The sequence below is a fragment of the Gracilinanus agilis genome, chromosome 5, assembly GCF_016433145.1.
Source record: "Gracilinanus agilis isolate LMUSP501 chromosome 5, AgileGrace, whole genome shotgun sequence".
Lineage (NCBI taxonomy): Eukaryota > Metazoa > Chordata > Mammalia > Didelphimorphia > Didelphidae > Gracilinanus > Gracilinanus agilis.
In genome coordinates, this window is record NC_058134.1 from 39,928,368 (window position 1) to 39,946,309 (window position 17,942).

The 17,942-nt window shown below is 40.1% G+C and overlaps 1 protein-coding gene across 1 annotated transcript in view; it reads left to right on the forward strand.

The window, feature by feature from the left end:
- The window catches only part of COL6A6 (collagen type VI alpha 6 chain), a 119,069-nt gene that overhangs the window by 77,633 nt on the left and 23,494 nt on the right, over positions 1–17,942 (forward strand). Inside the window, exons 26-30 of the mRNA XM_044678894.1 lie at positions 1,765–1,827; positions 3,505–3,540; positions 3,641–3,677; positions 6,154–6,165; positions 9,634–10,127. Coding sequence (XP_044534829.1) covers positions 1,765–1,827; positions 3,505–3,540; positions 3,641–3,677; positions 6,154–6,165; positions 9,634–10,127 — 642 coding nt within the window. The remainder of the gene's footprint in view (positions 1–1,764; positions 1,828–3,504; positions 3,541–3,640; positions 3,678–6,153; positions 6,166–9,633; positions 10,128–17,942) is intronic.

Genomic DNA, 17,942 nt, shown 5'->3' on the forward strand with positions numbered 1-17,942 from the left:
TTACAAGGTTCATGAAGCTTTTTGAGCTGGGAAGAGAGATATCAACCCTCCAAGTTTTAACAGAAATCCAGTATTTGTCTTTTCAAAGCATTTTCACCTCAACCATCTGATTAGATGCTTACTGGCATTTACTCAGAGTTTTATTTTCTTTTTTAAACCCTCACCATCCATCAAAGAATCAATACTAAATATTGGTTCCAAAGCAGAAGAGAGAAGTAAGACAACAGAGGTTAAATGACTTGCCCATAACTAGAAAGAATTCAAGGCCAGACTTGAACCCAACACCTCCCATCTCCAGGCTTAGTTCTCTACCCACCGATCCATCTAGTTTTCCCCTGTGGAGATGATTTTAAATCTCATTATACTTAAATTGAAGATGGAGGGAGAATGTGGCGTGTACTGCTCCTGTTGTGCAGGCGGTGCAATGGATAGACTCCTGAACTTGAAATCAGGAAGACCCAAGTTCAAATTCTACGTCAGACATTTTTCTTGACTTTGTGGCCCTGGGCAGGCAAGTCACTTAACTTTTCTTGAGTTCAGTTTCCCTATCTGTAAAATGGGAATAATAACAGCACCTGTCATAAGGGTAAGATTCAATGATATATGTAAAAGTGCTTTGTAAATCTTAAAGCACTCTATAAATGCTTATTTCTATTATTATCTCCATTGTTGTTGTTATTTTCTGCTTCCCAGGGTTGTGCAAATTCAGTGAATTAGTATGTGTAAAGTGCTTTTTAGGTGCTCACTGTTAAGGTTATTGTTTTGCTTGGTCGTATCTCTAGTTTATAGAAGGACATTCTGCCACCGTAAATTCCTCTAAATGCTCCATGACATTATTTATCATGTTCTACAGAGAGTCGATCCCATGGTGAATACCAGCGCTCCTCCATCACAAATAGATCTTTTGTTTCTGTAGCAGACTGTAGTATGTATTTTCTTGTTTTTAATCTGCCCCCCACTTTTTCTCGTAGACAGATTTTTAACATAGTTTATTTATGGTAAGAGGAGGTCCTCAGGATAAAAATAGAAGCCCCTTTTAATACAAGCATTGAGCAAATGTAAAACAAAAAAAACAGAAACTCCTTCATCGATAAGTTAAAAAACATAGCTATAAGAAGCAGCATGCTCAGTTGTTTCAATTGTGTCTGACTCTGTGAAAAATGGAAAGAAAAAGGGGAGGAAAAGCCCATTTGAGGTTTTCTTACAAAGATCCTGGACTGGTTTGCCATTTCCTTCTCCATCTCATTTGAAACTAAAACAGGATTAAGTGACCTGCCCAAGGTCACACAGATAGTTACCAATGGATAGAGGGCCACTCTTGGAATCAGTAAGACCCAAGTTCAAGTTCTGTCTCTGATATATGTTGACTAAGCAACTCTGGACAAGTCATTGAACCTCAGAGCCCCAGACTATTCTTAAAGATATACAATGTAGAGAAATTACCCTGATAGAAAGTATCTCCTTACTGAGAGCTCTTTACCCAACAATGAGTTCATGAGTCTGGCTCTCCTCTCTCCCAAAGACATTTTCACCTCTAATATCTGACTCGAACCTTGGAAAATTCTTGCGTAGTAAGTAGGTATTTCTACCCCAAAAGTTCTGAAGAAGATAAAACAAATTAGGAGAAGAGCCAGCAATTTAAGTCTCTGATTTATAATCCCATGCTCTTTCCATCATATTACATGGGATAAAAGTATTTTGTACCTGAATGCCAAAGGAGGGAGGAATGAGCTTGATCCTCTTTATTTCATTTAATGCTTCTAGAGCCCTGCAGGACCCCCTGGAGAACCAGGATCTCCCGGATCCCAAGGACCTCCAGGTCAGAAGGTAAGTTGACACCGACAGATATTCTGACATAATTGTTTTTAATCTGTGAAAAGTTAATACTAACCAACTCCTTTGTAAATCAGGCCAGGCGTGTTCTTCTACTCACTGGCTCTTGCTGGCCGGCCGTGATAGTGTTCCCGAATTCCCCCATCCCTGTGTGTTGGCAAGGAAAGGAGGAAATCTTTACATTTGACTGACTTTTGCAACCTAACTATGATCAGTTTTGAGGGAGGGATTCAAAACTAAAAGACTAAAAGAAAGTTTTTGGATTCTTTTGAAATTTGATAAATATCTCTTCTGTTCTTGTCCAGTCTTCTGCCAGAATCATCGACACTCAGTTAATGTCCATTCCTTTATGAGTGAGAGAAGAAAAATAAGATTGACTATTTGAGGAATTTATTTTTTTCCCCTTCAGGAGTCTGGGTAGAAATCCATCGGATTCTGACCATGGATGTTTTCCTTCATGTAACCCAAGTAGAGTGATTTCAGTGACCTCAGGCTATCTAACAAAGCTAGTGAGAATGACTTTCCCCTTTTTCCTCCTCCCCCTAAGCCTGACAGATGTGCACTGATCTATGCCAGCTTCTTTTAATTACCTTTCCAGATGTTCAATTTTGAATCAGACTCCTTTGTTTAGTTAAGCTAATCAGTGTCACCATCATCGTCATCAACATCATTATTGGTCCAACGGTGGCAAGTGATAAAAGTCTACTCGTAGCTGCAGCTGCTGCTCAGGTCATGGGGTTAGCACGTCCAGAGCTTTGCATGGGAATAGGTGCTGCTTTGTGGCCCCATCCTTCTCCAGGCTATGAGTCAGGACCTATGACTGGCCATCTGGTTCAGCCTCCCACTTGGGACTCATTGACAATTCCTGCCTCTTCTCTTGTCCCAGGGCTGGGCAGTTCAGTGGACACTAAGTGTAGCATCCACGTTCTGACCCTTCTCCATGCCACACGGCAATGCATTCCACCAAGTAGTACATAGCCTCTGGGGTACCCAGTGTTAGACGAAAGGTGTGAGAATGTTTTTTCATATTATTTAAGGAAAGGATAGCTTAATTGTTCAAGACTTTTACGTTTTATTTTATTTAAAAATCATGGAATTGTGGACTTCAAGTTAAAAGGGTTCTCTGAGGCCATCTAGTCCAACCCCCTTATTTTGCAGCTGAATAAACTGAGGCTCAGAATGAATCACTTAATCAATCTAAGTGAAACAGGTGGTAAGCAGCAGAGACAGAATTTGAACTCATTTCCTCTTACAACCAAACTAAGGTCAGAAATTATGAAGAAAGGCACCCAAGTCTTAGGGATTGAGAACTCCTAAATTTCAAATAAACCATTGTTCCTTTTCCCTCTATCAGGGATAGAGTCTCAGGAGTTGTATAGAACCTCATCTACTCTAACTTGTACTTGGTGCAGGCATCCCACCTATGATGTCCCAAAAAAGTGGCCATATAGCTTCTTTTTGAAGAACTTTAGTGATGGAGAACTCACCACCCCCTAAGTCAGCCCAACCTATTTTATTTGTTGTTGTTCAATTGTTTTTCAGTCGCATCTGACTCTTCCTGACTCCCTTTGGGTTTTTCTTGGTAAAGATACCGAAGTGGTTTACCATTTCCTTTGGACTTTTTGTTGGTAATGATGCTCATTTTACTTACTGAGATATTTTTTTTCCCAGGGTCCAAAAGGAGCAAAGGGATGGACCTCCTTTTCAGTACGTACTTCCAGAATCCAATGAAGTCCTTTTAGAATCACAAACTTCTGGACCTTGTGGTCTTTTTGTTAATTCTTCCTATTCTGTTTTTGAAATACAGACCTGTGACATCATTCAGTTTGTACGGGACCACAGCCGTGAGTACCCTCTTTGAAATGATCTACCAACTGCCAGTATTTATAGTAGACACTCAGCAGATTCTATACTAGCTAGTTTAATCATTGGGCTAGCCTGGAACTGGGAAAAATTATTGTTGGACAGCCAACTTGTGGTCTGTGTTGACCTCATGTGCTAAGTATCAAGGCTGTGTCTGGTACCTTCTGTCTAACGAACCTCTAGGCACAGTCTCAATCTTTCCAGCAACCTTCGAAACTATAATTAATTCGGTCAATGGCAAGTCACATTCACAATGAAAAACTAAAAGAGCTGACCGCAATTGGCAATGACGGGCTAGAAGATGGGTGAGCTGAAAATGCCGAGCTGAAAGGATACCCTGACCCCTGACTGAGTGTTCGGACGTGAGGAGCTTTTTACAAAGTGATCTATTTACATTTCTTTAGAAATTGATTTGCAGGTACTTTCAGACTCCTTCCAGTTATGATATTTATTCCAGATGGTCCCTTCTCCCTCTCCCAAGGTTTGAAAATAGTAACAGGATTTTAACTGGAAGACTAAAGAAAAATGCCATTTTGAATGATGTACTCTTTTCCCCTCCTATCTTCAAGTGCCTTTACAACTTCAAGGGACTTCTACATAAATGGGCCCTCAAGACTTGAATGCTTACATGCTCTATCAAACGGTAGAGTAGACTGTCATTCAGAATAAATACAACTTAGAGGAAAAGATGGACTTTCTCTTGAGTTCTCTTAGGGAAAAACAAATAAACAAATTAAAGCTTATTCCCTTAGATTGTCTTGGTCTCGAGATGCACTTCTAAAGCTCTGAATGCAAAATGGATCTTGACAATGTAGTTTGTTTGCTACCCAGTTTGTCTTCATGACGAGTGTGCGGCGGCTCCAATAAAGTAGCATTTCTTTCCTAAGCCATGGCAAGACTAGCGAAAAAACTAGGAAATGAGAGAGAGTGGGACTGAAGGGTGAGATCTTTACATATTAGGTAAGTAAGGGAAGGCACTTGGTGGCATTGAGAGGTGGAAGCTCCTTTGGCTCTCCAATGAAGGTGTATAAACATTTCCTGAGTGCCTTCTATGTTCCAGGCAGTGTTCTGGGTACTTGAGATACAAAGACAAGAAGGAAATGAAACTATTCCTGCCCTTAAGAAACTTATATTCTCCTAGGGGAAAGCAGTGTGTGTAAAATATAGATAGAATTTTAAATACACACACACACCTATGTATGTATGTGTATGTATATATTTTATTTCTTTATATTATATATTATTTATATTTATTGTATATATACATATATGTATAAGTGTGTGTATATATATATATATATATGTGTGGAGGGAGAGGGAGAAAGAGAGAGAGAATNGATCTTTACATATTAGGTAAGTAAGGGAAGGCACTTGGTGGCATTGAGAGGTGGAAGCTCCTTTGGCTCTCCAATGAAGGTGTATAAACATTTCCTGAGTGCCTTCTATGTTCCAGGCAGTGTTCTGGGTACTTGAGATACAAAGACAAGAAGGAAATGAAACTATTCCTGCCCTTAAGAAACTTATATTCTCCTAGGGGAAAGCAGTGTGTGTAAAATATAGATAGAATTTTAAATACACACACACACCTATGTATGTATGTGTATGTATATATTTTATTTCTTTATATTATATATTATTTATATTTATTGTATATATACATATATGTATAAGTGTGTGTATATATATATATATATATATGTGTGGAGGGAGAGGGAGAAAGAGAGAGAGAATAAATTTCAAGATGGTGGGGTGGGACAAAAAAAAAAAGCTCCTTTGGAAAGTAGCCCCCAAGAGGGCTGATTTAATTGAATTAAGAGGCAACCAGATGGCACAGTAGATAGAATACTGAGAGTGTGGGGTCAGGAAGACCTGAGCTGAAATCTCACCTCAGACATTACTTATGTGACCTCATGGAAGTCACCGGATCACTGCCTCGGTTTCCTTGTTTGCAAGTTGGGAATAATAATAGCCTTACCTCCCAGAATTGTTTTGAGGACAAAATTAGAGAATGTCTGTAAAGCCTTTTGGAAAACTTAAGACACAATATAAATGCTTGTCATGTATAAAGTGTTACTATCATCATTATTATTATTCATTGAAAGTTGAAGGGACATCTAGTAGTGTTCATGAGGCCATTTTGCTGCCCAGATCAGTATCCACTCTGGTACATCTCTTTTCCCTTCACCATATGAAGACTCTTTGTAGTGTCAGGTTAGCTTGCCTGTGACCCAACTACCACGCACAAACCCTTGACTTCCTTTGTCATCCCCCTTGGAACATTATGGTTAACAGAATATACTAGGTTCCATTGACTAATTCTCCAAAGCTGGGTGCCAAAAATGATCCATCTGCCAAAATGTGCAGAATTCACCTGGAAATGCTCACAGGATCAGATCTCAACTGCCATGACTTTATGGTTTAATCTTCTATTCTTCTCTCCTTGTTTTTCTTTTCCAGCTGGCTGGCAGGGTGAGTACTCCATTACTATTCATTGTAATTAGAGGAAGATATTGAAATGTTGTTGTACATCTGCATGATGATTTAGGATGGCTGGCTGATGCTGCTTTTGTTTCTAAGAGCAATCACATGGAACCCTGCCTGAGCCAGCATTGCTACAGGAGATGAGCAATGCTTCCCCAGAATACACGAGCATTAAAGTTGGGGAACTCGGGTACTGGGGATGGTTCTCCAAAGTCTTCTGGGAGAACGAGGTTGGAAAAGAAGCAAGCCTGGTCTGGAGTTTAGAGTCCATCTTCCATTTTGGTCCCATTTTCAGAATCAAACTCTTTGTCACATAGTCACGCCTCTAGAGTTGTGGTCCTCTGATTCCCCCTACAGAGGTTTGCAAAGAGGAATTGGGGAATCTTACCAAACTGGTTCATTCAGCACAGTCTGCAATGTTCACAGTCTTGTCCAGCTCCATATCAACTAGGTTTGTAAACACAGGAGCAGCCATAGATAGAGCTATCCGGGTTTTTGTAGAAATGATCTTGTTGTTTTCCAGTCGTTTTCAGTTATCTGGCTTCTCATGACCCCATTTGGGGTTTTCTTGGCAAAGATCCTGGAGTGGATTGCCACTTCCTTCTCCAGCTCATTTTACATATGAGGAAACTGAGGCAGATGGGGTTAAGTGATTTGCCCAGGGTCACGCAGTTAATATTTGAGGCCAGATTTAAACTCATGAAGATGAGTCTTCTTGCCAACAGGCCTGGCACTCTATCCACCATACCACATAGCTGATCAAAGGAATACAAGTCCAAAGCCCAGCTAAATGCCCAACTCTGGAAAAGGTCCAAGTAACACCAAGAAGACAAACTCTGAATTCCTTCCTTCACTTGCTTCCCTTTTAGCCTCTTTCTCTCCAAGCCTTCACAGAACTGTCAATGCCATCAGGACTGATGCATTCTGGGAAATATCTCTCATCGCTAAAGTGATGCTAAACAGGCTTCAACCAACAGCAAGATATTCTTGCTTGATCAATTACTAGTGGCCCACAGACTGAAATAAGAATAAGATCAATTTTGGGAACAGTTTAGATAAATAAGTTGGTTAAATTCTTAGACACTTATTAGCTGTGGGATCCTGGGCAAGTCAATTTAAACCCATCTGACTCAGTTTCCTCCTCTGTAAAATGAACTGGAGAAGGAAATGGCAAACCACTCTAGGATCATTGCCAAGAAAACCCCAAATGGGGTCACTAAGTGTCAGACATGACAACTAAACAACAATCTTCAAATAACAGGTGCTTATAGGATTTTAGAACTGTAAGAGACTTTAGAAGCAATTTAGTCAGACCCCCTTCTTTTCTTGATGAGAAAATGAGGCCCAGCAAAGAGAAATAACCTAACCAAGGTCATATATCCTGCTAGTAAATGATTCCCTTTCAGTATAGAGAGAACACACAGGCACCAGAAACAAGTTATTAATCTGAACAGAGCTAGATAATTGAAAAACCAGGTCCCGGGATGCTCAAGGCTCTCCTCACAGAGCTATCAACATGTATTTATTAAATACCTGCTCTGTGTCCAAAAACTAGGGATATAAATATAAAGAATGAAACAACCATTAGGCGATGTAAGTTTACACTATGCAGCATCTAGATGGCACCATATTGCAGAGTCAAGATGATCAAAATTCAGATTTGGCCTCAGAAACTGACTGTTTGAACCTGGGCAATTCACTCCACCACTGCTTGCCTCAGTTTCTTCATCTGCAAAATGGAGATAATAATAACACCTCTCTTCCAGGATTGTTGTAAAGATCAAATGAGAGGATATTGTAAAATGCTTTGCAAGCTTTAAAGTACTAGGTAAATGCTAACTAATTATTAATATTATTATAATGGGAAAGATAAGTTCATGTAAAAAGGTATATAGCATAATTGCAAATATATTATATGCAGTGATATTAAATAAAGATAGTTTGGGAAGGAAGGCACTAGCTATTAGGGGAGATCCAGAAAGTCTGAAAGTCTTTTGCTTCTTGCCTCCATAATCCTTCAGAGGAGGGATCTGTCTAAAGTTCTGGGTGCCTTCCTCTAGCTCTCTTGCTTTTGTTGGGTACCCATTCAGGACATGGGCTTTCTGTCTGTCACCCCTTGTTATTGTTTCATTAAATGACCTGAAACTACAGTTTAATGAATTGAGGTTTCAGTGATGCTAATTCTGCAACATCATGTCCTTGTATCACTCCACTGAAAGCAAAATAAGATGTTTCCACTGATTTTAAAAATTATATAAAAGTTTTTGTGATCATTCATATGTCAGCGTGCCAATGATCCATGATTTGGTCAGTCAATGGCATGCCTTTCCCTTATAGAGATCCCAGCCCTTTTATGCCCTCTCTCAATGCCTTCCTGGGTTTTGGAACCAAAAATTCATCTCCTAGTGGACAACTGTCCAGTAATGATCTCTCCTCTCTTAGAGTTGCAGATCCACAAATAAAGTACCCCCAGACCTAGTGTATATTTGAAGCCCTCCCAGCTCAGTAGGCTCTGCCAGCCATTAGCCTCCACTATTGAGAGATCCTCTAGGAACAGCATGGTGGTCACCTCCACCATCAAAGAGCCATCATCAAAGGTGTTCTTCTGAGGACTTCGTATCATATACATTTTCACTTCCATTTTAGCACAACAAAGTTGTGTCAACACAAAATTAGCTGACCTCAAACTTTATGACCTTGGACAAAAAATTTTACTTTTATGGACCTCTGTGTCTTTTTATGTAAAAAAATGAGAGAATTGGATTTGAGGATCTCTAAGATCCTTTCCAACTCCTTCTGCTTCATGCCTTTTCTTCCCAGACCCTAATAATAACCTATATTTATATATACCCCTTAAAAGTTTGCCATTTACATACATTATCTCATGGGTATCTCTTCCTGTGAAGAAGTGATCATTATTCCCATTTTACAGATGAAGAAACTAAGGCTCTAGCAAACAAATGACTTCCCCATAGTCCCATAGCAGGCAAGGGTCAGAGATGAAATTTGAACCAAAGACTTTCCCTCATTCCCCATCTAGAGCTTTATCCAATATGCTATGTTGCCCTCCCGCCACCCCACCTCTTACAAGATGCATTAAAACTGATTGGTTCAGGTCCAGTAATTCCAGCTATGTGATATAAGAAAAATCATTTTTTTCCTTCTCTATGCCTCAGTTCATTATTAATAAAAAAAACCCATAAAGAACAATATGATAAAGTGGAAAAATCACTGGATTTTTGAGTCATGGGATGTGGGTTCAAATCCATACTCTGTTTCTTACTCCCCATATTTCTTTAAGCAAGTAAATCATTTCCCTTCTTCCCACTCAAGTTTTCCTCAACTATAAAATAAGACAGTTAAACTAAATGCTTTCCAAGGTCTATTATGACTTTAAATTCTAAGACCTTAACATTCTCTGAGTTATGGACATATTTTTCCCCCCTTATCTTTTAGGAAAGCCACAATGTCCTGTTCATCCAACTGAATTAGTATTTGCTTTGGATCTATCCAGAGAGGTCACAGAGGAGGCATTTGAGCGAATGAAGGAGATGACTATTTCAATTGTGGATGACCTCAAGATCAGGGAAAACAACTGCCCAGTGGGAGCAAGAGTTGCTGTTGTCTCCTATAATTCCAACACCCGGCATCTCCTCCGTCTGTCCGACTCCCATAGCAAGAGCCAGCTGCTCAGCGCGATTAAAGCTCTCCGTTTTGAGACATCCTCAGGGGACCGGGAGATTGGCAAGACAATGAGGTTTGTGGCCAGGAATGTCTTCAAGAGAACCCTCCCAGGGGTCAATACAAGGAGGATTGCCACAATTTTCAGTGATGGCCAGTCCACCGATGCATCCTCCATTGTTACTGCTACCATGGAGTTCAATGCTCTGGATGTCATTCCAGTCGTGATTGCTTTTAACAACGTGCCTGCCGTCAAGCGTGCCTTTGCGGTAAGGGGAAGCGTCGTTTCCCTAACATGTTCTTGCACACAGTAAGAAATCGGTGGGACAGATCTCCATGCCTCCAAAGCAATGTTTTCTTCTTGCTTAGTACTGCTAAGAAGTGTCAGAAACTTAAGATATACAGAAAGTCTTCCTTATGAACAAAAGATGTCACTGGTATAAACTGCCCCCTTTCCCCCGCTCCCCTCCACCTGCCTTTTTTTAACCCCTTATCTGCTGTCCCAGAATCAATGCTAAATATCCATTCCAAGGCAGAAGAGAAGTAGGGGCGAGGTAACTTAGGGTTAAGTGGCTTGCCCAGAGTCACAGAGCTAGGAAGTATCTGAGGCCAGATTTGAATGCCCATCTCTACTGAGCCACCTAAATGGACGCCCCCCTCAACTTTTTAAAAGTCTTTTCATTGAGAAGTAACATGGCATAGGGGATAGGGAGCAGGTCTCAAAGCTTGGAAGACCTGAATTCAAATTCTACCTCTGACACACTCTGGCTATGTGACCGGTGGCTAACTACCTCTTCTACACGGAGAAAATTCCTTATTTCCTAGGCAGCTCAAGCAAATCATTTCCTCCTCTCAAGGTCTTAGTTTTCCCACTTATATGATGACTGATTTTTATGTCACTAGAAGAGGCCCTAGAGATCATCTAGAGCAGTGATTCCCAAAGTGGGCGCCACTGCCCCCTGGTGGGTTCTGCAGTGATCCAGGGAAGCAGTGATGGCCACAGGTGCATTTATCTTTCCTATTAATTGCTATTAAAATTTTTTAAAAATTCATTTCCAGGGACTCCAAGTAATATTTTTTTCTGGAAAGGGGATGGTAGGCCAAAAAAGTTTGGAAACCACTGATCTAAATGAAGACTAATTTTTCAAATTAAATCAAAGGTCAGAAAAAAAGAAGTAACACATCTCAGATCAGAATTCCCTCCTCCCTCTGTGCATATTGTCTTCCTCCATCTTAAAGCAGAAGCTTCTCGAGGGCAGGAATGGTCTCATTTCTGTATTTGTGTCCCTTAACAAGTGCATTTTCGTATATTCATTCATGCTTCAAAACACCAAGTGGAGGCGATGGTTGAGGTGGGATTCAACCCCTCGGATTCCTCTAGTCTGTCTCTTTCTTCTGCATTATACCGTCTCTGTTTTTTTTTTTATTTTACTTAGTATCAATTATTATTTATTATTGTATATTATGCATCAATTATTTGCTTTCTCTTATTTTATTACTATTCGAACGACCCACATTATAAAAGTGCTTTACAATTTAGCCAGCATTTTTCTTCCCATTACCCTGTGTTAGGCATTCAACATTTATTAAGCTTCTACTGTGTGCCAGGCCCAAAACCAAGTGCTAGAGATGCAAAGAAAGGCAAAAGGCAGCCCCTGCCCCCAAAAGGTTCACAATCTAAAGGAGGGAGAGAATGGCATCAGATTTTCTCTGTGTAGATAAGAGGTTGAACAGTTTTGACCTCCATAAGGAAATAGAGACTTGCCTGAAATTACACAGCTGGTAAATGCCAGAACTTAGAGACAAAATCAAATCAAAGGTGTAGCACTTTAGAGATCAGCCCATCTAGCCAGTTCATTTTATAGTAACTTGTTCAGTGTATAAAGTGCTTTGACTCAAGAATTCAGATGCTAAGGAAAAGCTTTCTTTCCCCAACAGTTAAGTGACCAGCCTGGGCATAACAAAACTCCTAAGTGTTCACAATAGAGGCTCCAGTTCTTCAGGTCTTCAGAACCATGTTGGCTGTTCCCCTTTTCTCTTTCTTGTTTTTTGTTGTTGTTGTTGTCATTATTGTTCAGTTGTAACTGACACTTTGTGACCCAATAGATCATAGCTCCTCAGGCTCTTCAATTCTCCACTATCTCTCAAAATCTATCTCCATTCATGTGCATGATTTCCATGCCACTATCTACCCATTTCATCCTCTGCCCTCTGCTTCTCCTTTTGCCTTTAGTCTTTCCCAACATCAGGATCTGTCAGTGAGCCCTATCTTCTCATTATGTGGCCAAAGTATTTAAGTTGCAGCTCAGTATTTGTTCTTCCAGTGAACAGTCTGAATCAATTTCTTTAAGTATTGACTGATTTGATCTCCTTGTTGTCCAACGAACCTTCAAAAGTCTTCTCCAGGACCACAATTCAAAAGCGCCGATTCTGTGGCACTCAGCTTTCCTCATAGTCCAACTCTTAGGACCATATTTTTCCCCTGGAAAACCAGAGTTTTAACTATCTAGACCTTTGTTGTTAAGGTTCTGTTTCTGTTTTTTTAGTATGCTGTCCAGATTTTTTTATAGCTTTCCTTCTAAGGAGCAAGTGTTCTTTTAATTTCATAACTGTAGTCACAGTGATCTTTGAACCTAAGAATATTTTATTATTAGGAAAAAATAATTTGAGGTTACATCCTTAATACAAGAGGCTTTTGTTGATCCTAAATCCCCCAAAATGAACTGAAAAAAAAACAACCCAGAAAAAAAAAAACAGCCTTTTTTTTTGAAGATCCTTGTGGGACATAAGCTTATGGTCAAAGTAGACTATCTCTAGAACCCTTCCTGCTCTAAGATTTCAAGGAGGCCACATAATTCAGTGAGAAGAATTCTGGATTTGGAATCAGAGGAACCCAAATTCAAATCCTGACCGGTACCTTCTACATGAGTGATCTTTTTTGTCACTAAGCCTGCGTGGGCTTCAGTTTCCTCGTCTGTAAAATGAGCAGGTGGGGAAAGAGGGATGAACTAGATTACTTCTAAGTAAGGTTCCTTCCAGGTCTCAATCTCTGATACTCTGGAAAGCTAAAATACTGAAGAGAGATTCTATTAAAGTAAGAAGGCAGGAAATTTAAGGATTCAGGATCCTTAGGAATTTAAGGGGAATTTAAGCATCTTCATAACAAAAACAACAATTAAATGATCTTTCAAGGGCAACTTCTGGCTCCATAACTCTCTCTTTTAAAAAAAAAAAGTGGTGAAATGGCAACTGGCCATGACCTGAATAGTACTGAATTTCATTCTAGTACTTAATGATTAGAAACCATTCCATAATGTTGAAGCTTAGACTTGTAGGGAAGTCAAGGCTCTCTTTTACAATCAGCAGCCACTTTCTCTTGGCTCTTAATGAAATGACAGAGATATCCACATCAGGATGGGGTGAACACATAAACTGGAAAAGACCCACTGGAACCAACTACAAATGATCCACCAATGAACTATGATAAGTCACGAAGCCTACAAGTGAACTTGATTAGATCAGGGTCTCAGAGTCCTCTGTATTGCCAGTGATCTCTACCTCATACCTACTCTTAGCTTCTCTTAACTGTTCTTAGTCCCAAAACCAGAGGAAAGAAAGTATCTCGAAGCCAATACTTAGTTACTCTTGTTGCAAAGACATTTGGTATTGATTTTCAACTACTGTATTTCTTCAACCAAAAAGATGTATCCATCACATGTCAGTCTCCAAATACATTCCATGTTTTAGTGCAACAAGTCATCACATTAAGATGAATTTTATTTCTGAATGAGACAGGAATTCCCCAGAACCCTTTAGAACATTTGAGTTCCAAATGAGTGCTGATCAAGGTTGAGCAATCCAAATGAGATAGTGTAGTCCATCCCATGTTTACATAAATACAACTCCCATCTGCTACTCCTTAGGAAGAAGCATGGGAAGGGGGACTATCAGGGGGATGGGATTTAGTCCTTAGCTTCCTAAAATAGCTGTGGAAGGAATCAAATCAGAGGCACATCTAAAAAGTCTCCCTTTATGGAACAAAATTGTTTGGAAAAAATAGCTCCATATAATAGAGGATTAGAGGCTCCCACTAAAGTGCAAGTTGGGTTTTGAAGTCATGTGATTTTCTTTAGCAAATTCTACAAACTTATCCAAAGATCCTACTATGTTCAGAGCACTGTTCTAGGTACTGGGGTTCATACACAGTTTAGAGAAGAAATGGAGGCTACATTTTTGTAGGGGAATGACACATTACTTCAGTTTCCACATCTCTGTAATGGAGATAATAATAACACCCACCTCACTGAGTTGTGAGAATTAAGCAAGCTAATGGAGGTAAAGCTCTTAGTGACCCTGGAATGAGATAGAAATGTTAGCTATAGATGGTAGATGGTAAGTCAATGAGAGGTATATTCTCATCATGGGACGTGGTGGGGTGAGGGGGACAGAACAGAAGAAGCTTCCTGGATAAAGTAGCATTTTGATATGGGATTTAAAGAATGGGTGGGGACAGCTAAGTGGACAGAGAGCCAGGTCTAGAGCCAGAAGGTCTTGAGTTCAAATCTAGCCTCAGATACTTCTTAGCTGTGAAACCCTGGGCAAGTCACTTAACCCCGGTTGCCTAGCCTTTAACACTCTTCTGCCTTGGAACCAGTATTATCAGTTCTAAGATGTTGGCATTGGGGCGATTTGTGAGTAATCATAGGTGATTTTGCTGATCTAGGATTAAGAGTCCCCTCCACAAGGCATGCATCAGAACCAGAGGAGTAAAGAAAGCAGAAAGCTGGGGTCTGATCTGTCTTAGAGCCTCCTACATGAATAATACCCAGACTGTTCATTCCTTAGAGATGAAGTGCCCCTTGGTAGGGCACGTCGACACGCATTAAGTTCTAAGAATACAAATATAACCAAAAAGAAAGTCCCTGCCCTCAGGGAGCTTACAGTCCAAGGGGGAGAGGTGAGAACAACCCATAAAAGGAACCTTAAAAGTGAGGGGGGAAGGGATAGACGACTGAAAGGTCAGGAGCAGAAATGGGAGAAGTAAAGGAGTGAGTATGGCTAGGCTGGGAATGTGTCCAATATGGAGACTCTGAGAAGAAGTCACCAGTAGCAAGAAGGAGTGTCAGGGTCAGAGGGATCTTCCCGGGAAGAAAGCTGCTGGGAAATGGTGGAGAAAAAGGAGTGGAGCCGGGAGAAGAATAAAGAAGAATAAAGGCGTGAGTAAGTGTGTTGAATGTGGCTCATCAGGACTTGGCCACTGGTTTAGTTTGGCTGGAACACAAAGAACACAGAGGAGAAGAGTAAAATTAAGCTGGAAAGATGAGGGTGGGGTGCTGTGGATACCAGGCCCAGGAGTTAAAATTTGATTTGACAGGCAATAAAGAGTCATCAGGAGATCACGGTCATGAATATGTGTCCATGTACAAGATGTGGCTGGCAGAACTATGGAAGATAGATTGGGGGTGGGGCAGGACGGCAATCGAAGCCAGTAAATTTGTTAGAAAGCCATTGGAATAGTTGAAATAGGGGAAAATTAAAACCTGTCCTGGGATGGGAGCAGTAAAAATAGAGAAGGAAGGATGGATATAAGAGATAGAGAACCAAGCCTAGAGAGCAAAGGTGTTAGGTTCAAATTTGGCCTCAGACACTTTCTAGCTGTATGACCCTAGGCAAGTCACTTAACCTCCATTGCCTAGCCCTTACTGCTTTTCTGCTTTGGAACCAATACTTAGTATGGATTCTAAAACAGAGGGTAAGGGTTTAAGAGAGAAAGAGAGATTAGAGGGAGAAAATGGACAAGACCTTATTGGAAGAGTAAGAGGGGAAAGAGGGAAAGAAGAGTCAAAGATTCCATCAAGGTTTTGACCATGGATCAATAGTGGTGCCACTGAAAATTCAGTTCAACAAACATTAAGTGCCTGTTGCATTACTTGATCCCCAGACAACTCCATCAGCAGGTATTCTTAACCTTTTGTGTGCCATGGACCCCCTCTGGCAGTCTAATGAAGCCAATGGACCCCTTCTCAAAATGATGTTCTTAAATGCATAAAATTCAGAGGATTAGAAAGGAAATAAATTTATTGAATTATTGCTATAAATTTTTTTAAAAAACAAACAAGTTTATGGATCCCATGTTAAGAACTTCTGCTCTAAGACTATGAGTTACAGAATAGTTGTTGCTCTACATTAGAAGTTTCCACATTGGGAGTTCCATATGTAGCACTTAAGGATATCACAGATCTGTTCCCTGCCACCAAAGCAACAACAAAAGCAAGTATAGAAAGTGCTACCCAATGGAACTTTAACCAGTAGATCTTGTCTTCAAAGAGCTTACAGTCTAATGGGGTAGGAAGAGTGAAGTCAGAAGGGGAGTGTAGGAGTAAAAATGAATAAATACTCCTAGTGTTTTAAAAGAGATAGATAGATAGATAGATAGATAGATAGATAGATAGATAGATAGATAGATAGATAGATAGATAATAAACAAAAAGAGGAGGGAAAGAAAAGGAAAAGGATTTTTTTAGTAAAGTGAGCAAAGTAAAGAGAGCCAAAAACTCACACCTGCAGCACTTTATCAAAGCAAAGCACAAGCTCCCAAAAAAGGAGCCCCACAGCCCCTGTACATCAAATGAGGACATAACTTAAAAGGATTCTGGGAATGTAGTTCAGGTGTGGCAAATTTTCCACCTGCCCAGTAGGCTTGTGGGTCAGGGTAAGAAGTTCAATTTACAAATTCCTGGATTTGGGATCCCGGTAGGTCATCGTGTGTTTTCTCTAAAGATCTAGCTGAAATTCTGGCTGTGTCAGAGGCTTGGATTACAAATAATGATGAGAAGCAAACCAAAGACTCACAGATTCACTTGGATATCAAGAACCTGAACAAGGAGTTTATGGTGGGAAGTAAAGAGCTCTGTGGCTTCCTAATGAATTGTCATTGGCAACCTCTGGATGCTGTTGCTTCTAGAATCCCAAATGATATCCAGGAATAATTCTGCAAATACAGAGCATTTCCCATCAAGGTGCTAGCCAGTGGCTATATTAGCACTTTTTGGTGTGGACCAGAAGACACCTTTTGATTTGTTTGAATATAATTATTTGGAGAACCAGAACACAAAAAGAAGATAAGGAAGAATTACCTCCATGAAAATAAAGATGCTTAACCAGTTTTTTAAAAATCCATCCCCTCTTTTGCTGGGCTTCTACACTACATAAAACTCTTAGAATTTATTTTTCTCTAAATTAAAAGTATGTCATAAAAAGGATCCATGATCCATTGAGTCATATTCCTAAAGGTCCAGCACATCATGGAGTAAATATGGGGGTGGGGCGGGGGGAGATTAGCTCTATTTTTAAAAAATATAGTTTCCATGTTTCCATGATTCATTTTCTTTCCCTCTCCTCTTCCCTCACCCATCCTGGAACCAACAAGCAACTCCACTGGGTTATTCAAGTGTTATCACTTGATACGTATTTCTACATTATTCATTTTTGCAGTAGAGCAATTTTTAAAAAACCAGAACCCCAAATCATACACCCAAATATGGGTTCTTTTAAGACTCCAGTCCACCAAAGCAGAGGAACCCAGGATAAGACTCCTCACGAGGTCATTTCTGGTACCCAGAAAGGCACTCATCAATGGTTTTCTCATAGTATAGTATCTCATCAATTATAGAGAAAACTATTGTGCACTAGAAAAAAATGCTAACCTTGAAGTTACGGGTCCTGAATTCAATTTTACCCCTGCTACTTATTACTTTGGGGATCTTGGGCAAATCCCTTCACCCTCTCAGGGCCACTATGCCTTTACCATAAAATGAGACGGTTGGCCTAGATGACCCTCTTGGTCTATGATTCTGTTCTAGATAAAACCAAGACCCTCTTCTCAAGGAGCTTATAAAAAAATAACAGTAAATGAGAAGAAAGAGTGGGTTTGAGAGTAGGGGAGGAAGCAACCTTCCTGTGATAATATTCCTGTGATAATAGCAGCAGTTAGCATGTACAGGGTGGTCCAGAAGTCTTAGTGCAGATCTAAGCTATAATCATTTAAAATGTTTTATATGTAGTTTCTCATGTGGGCCTCCTGA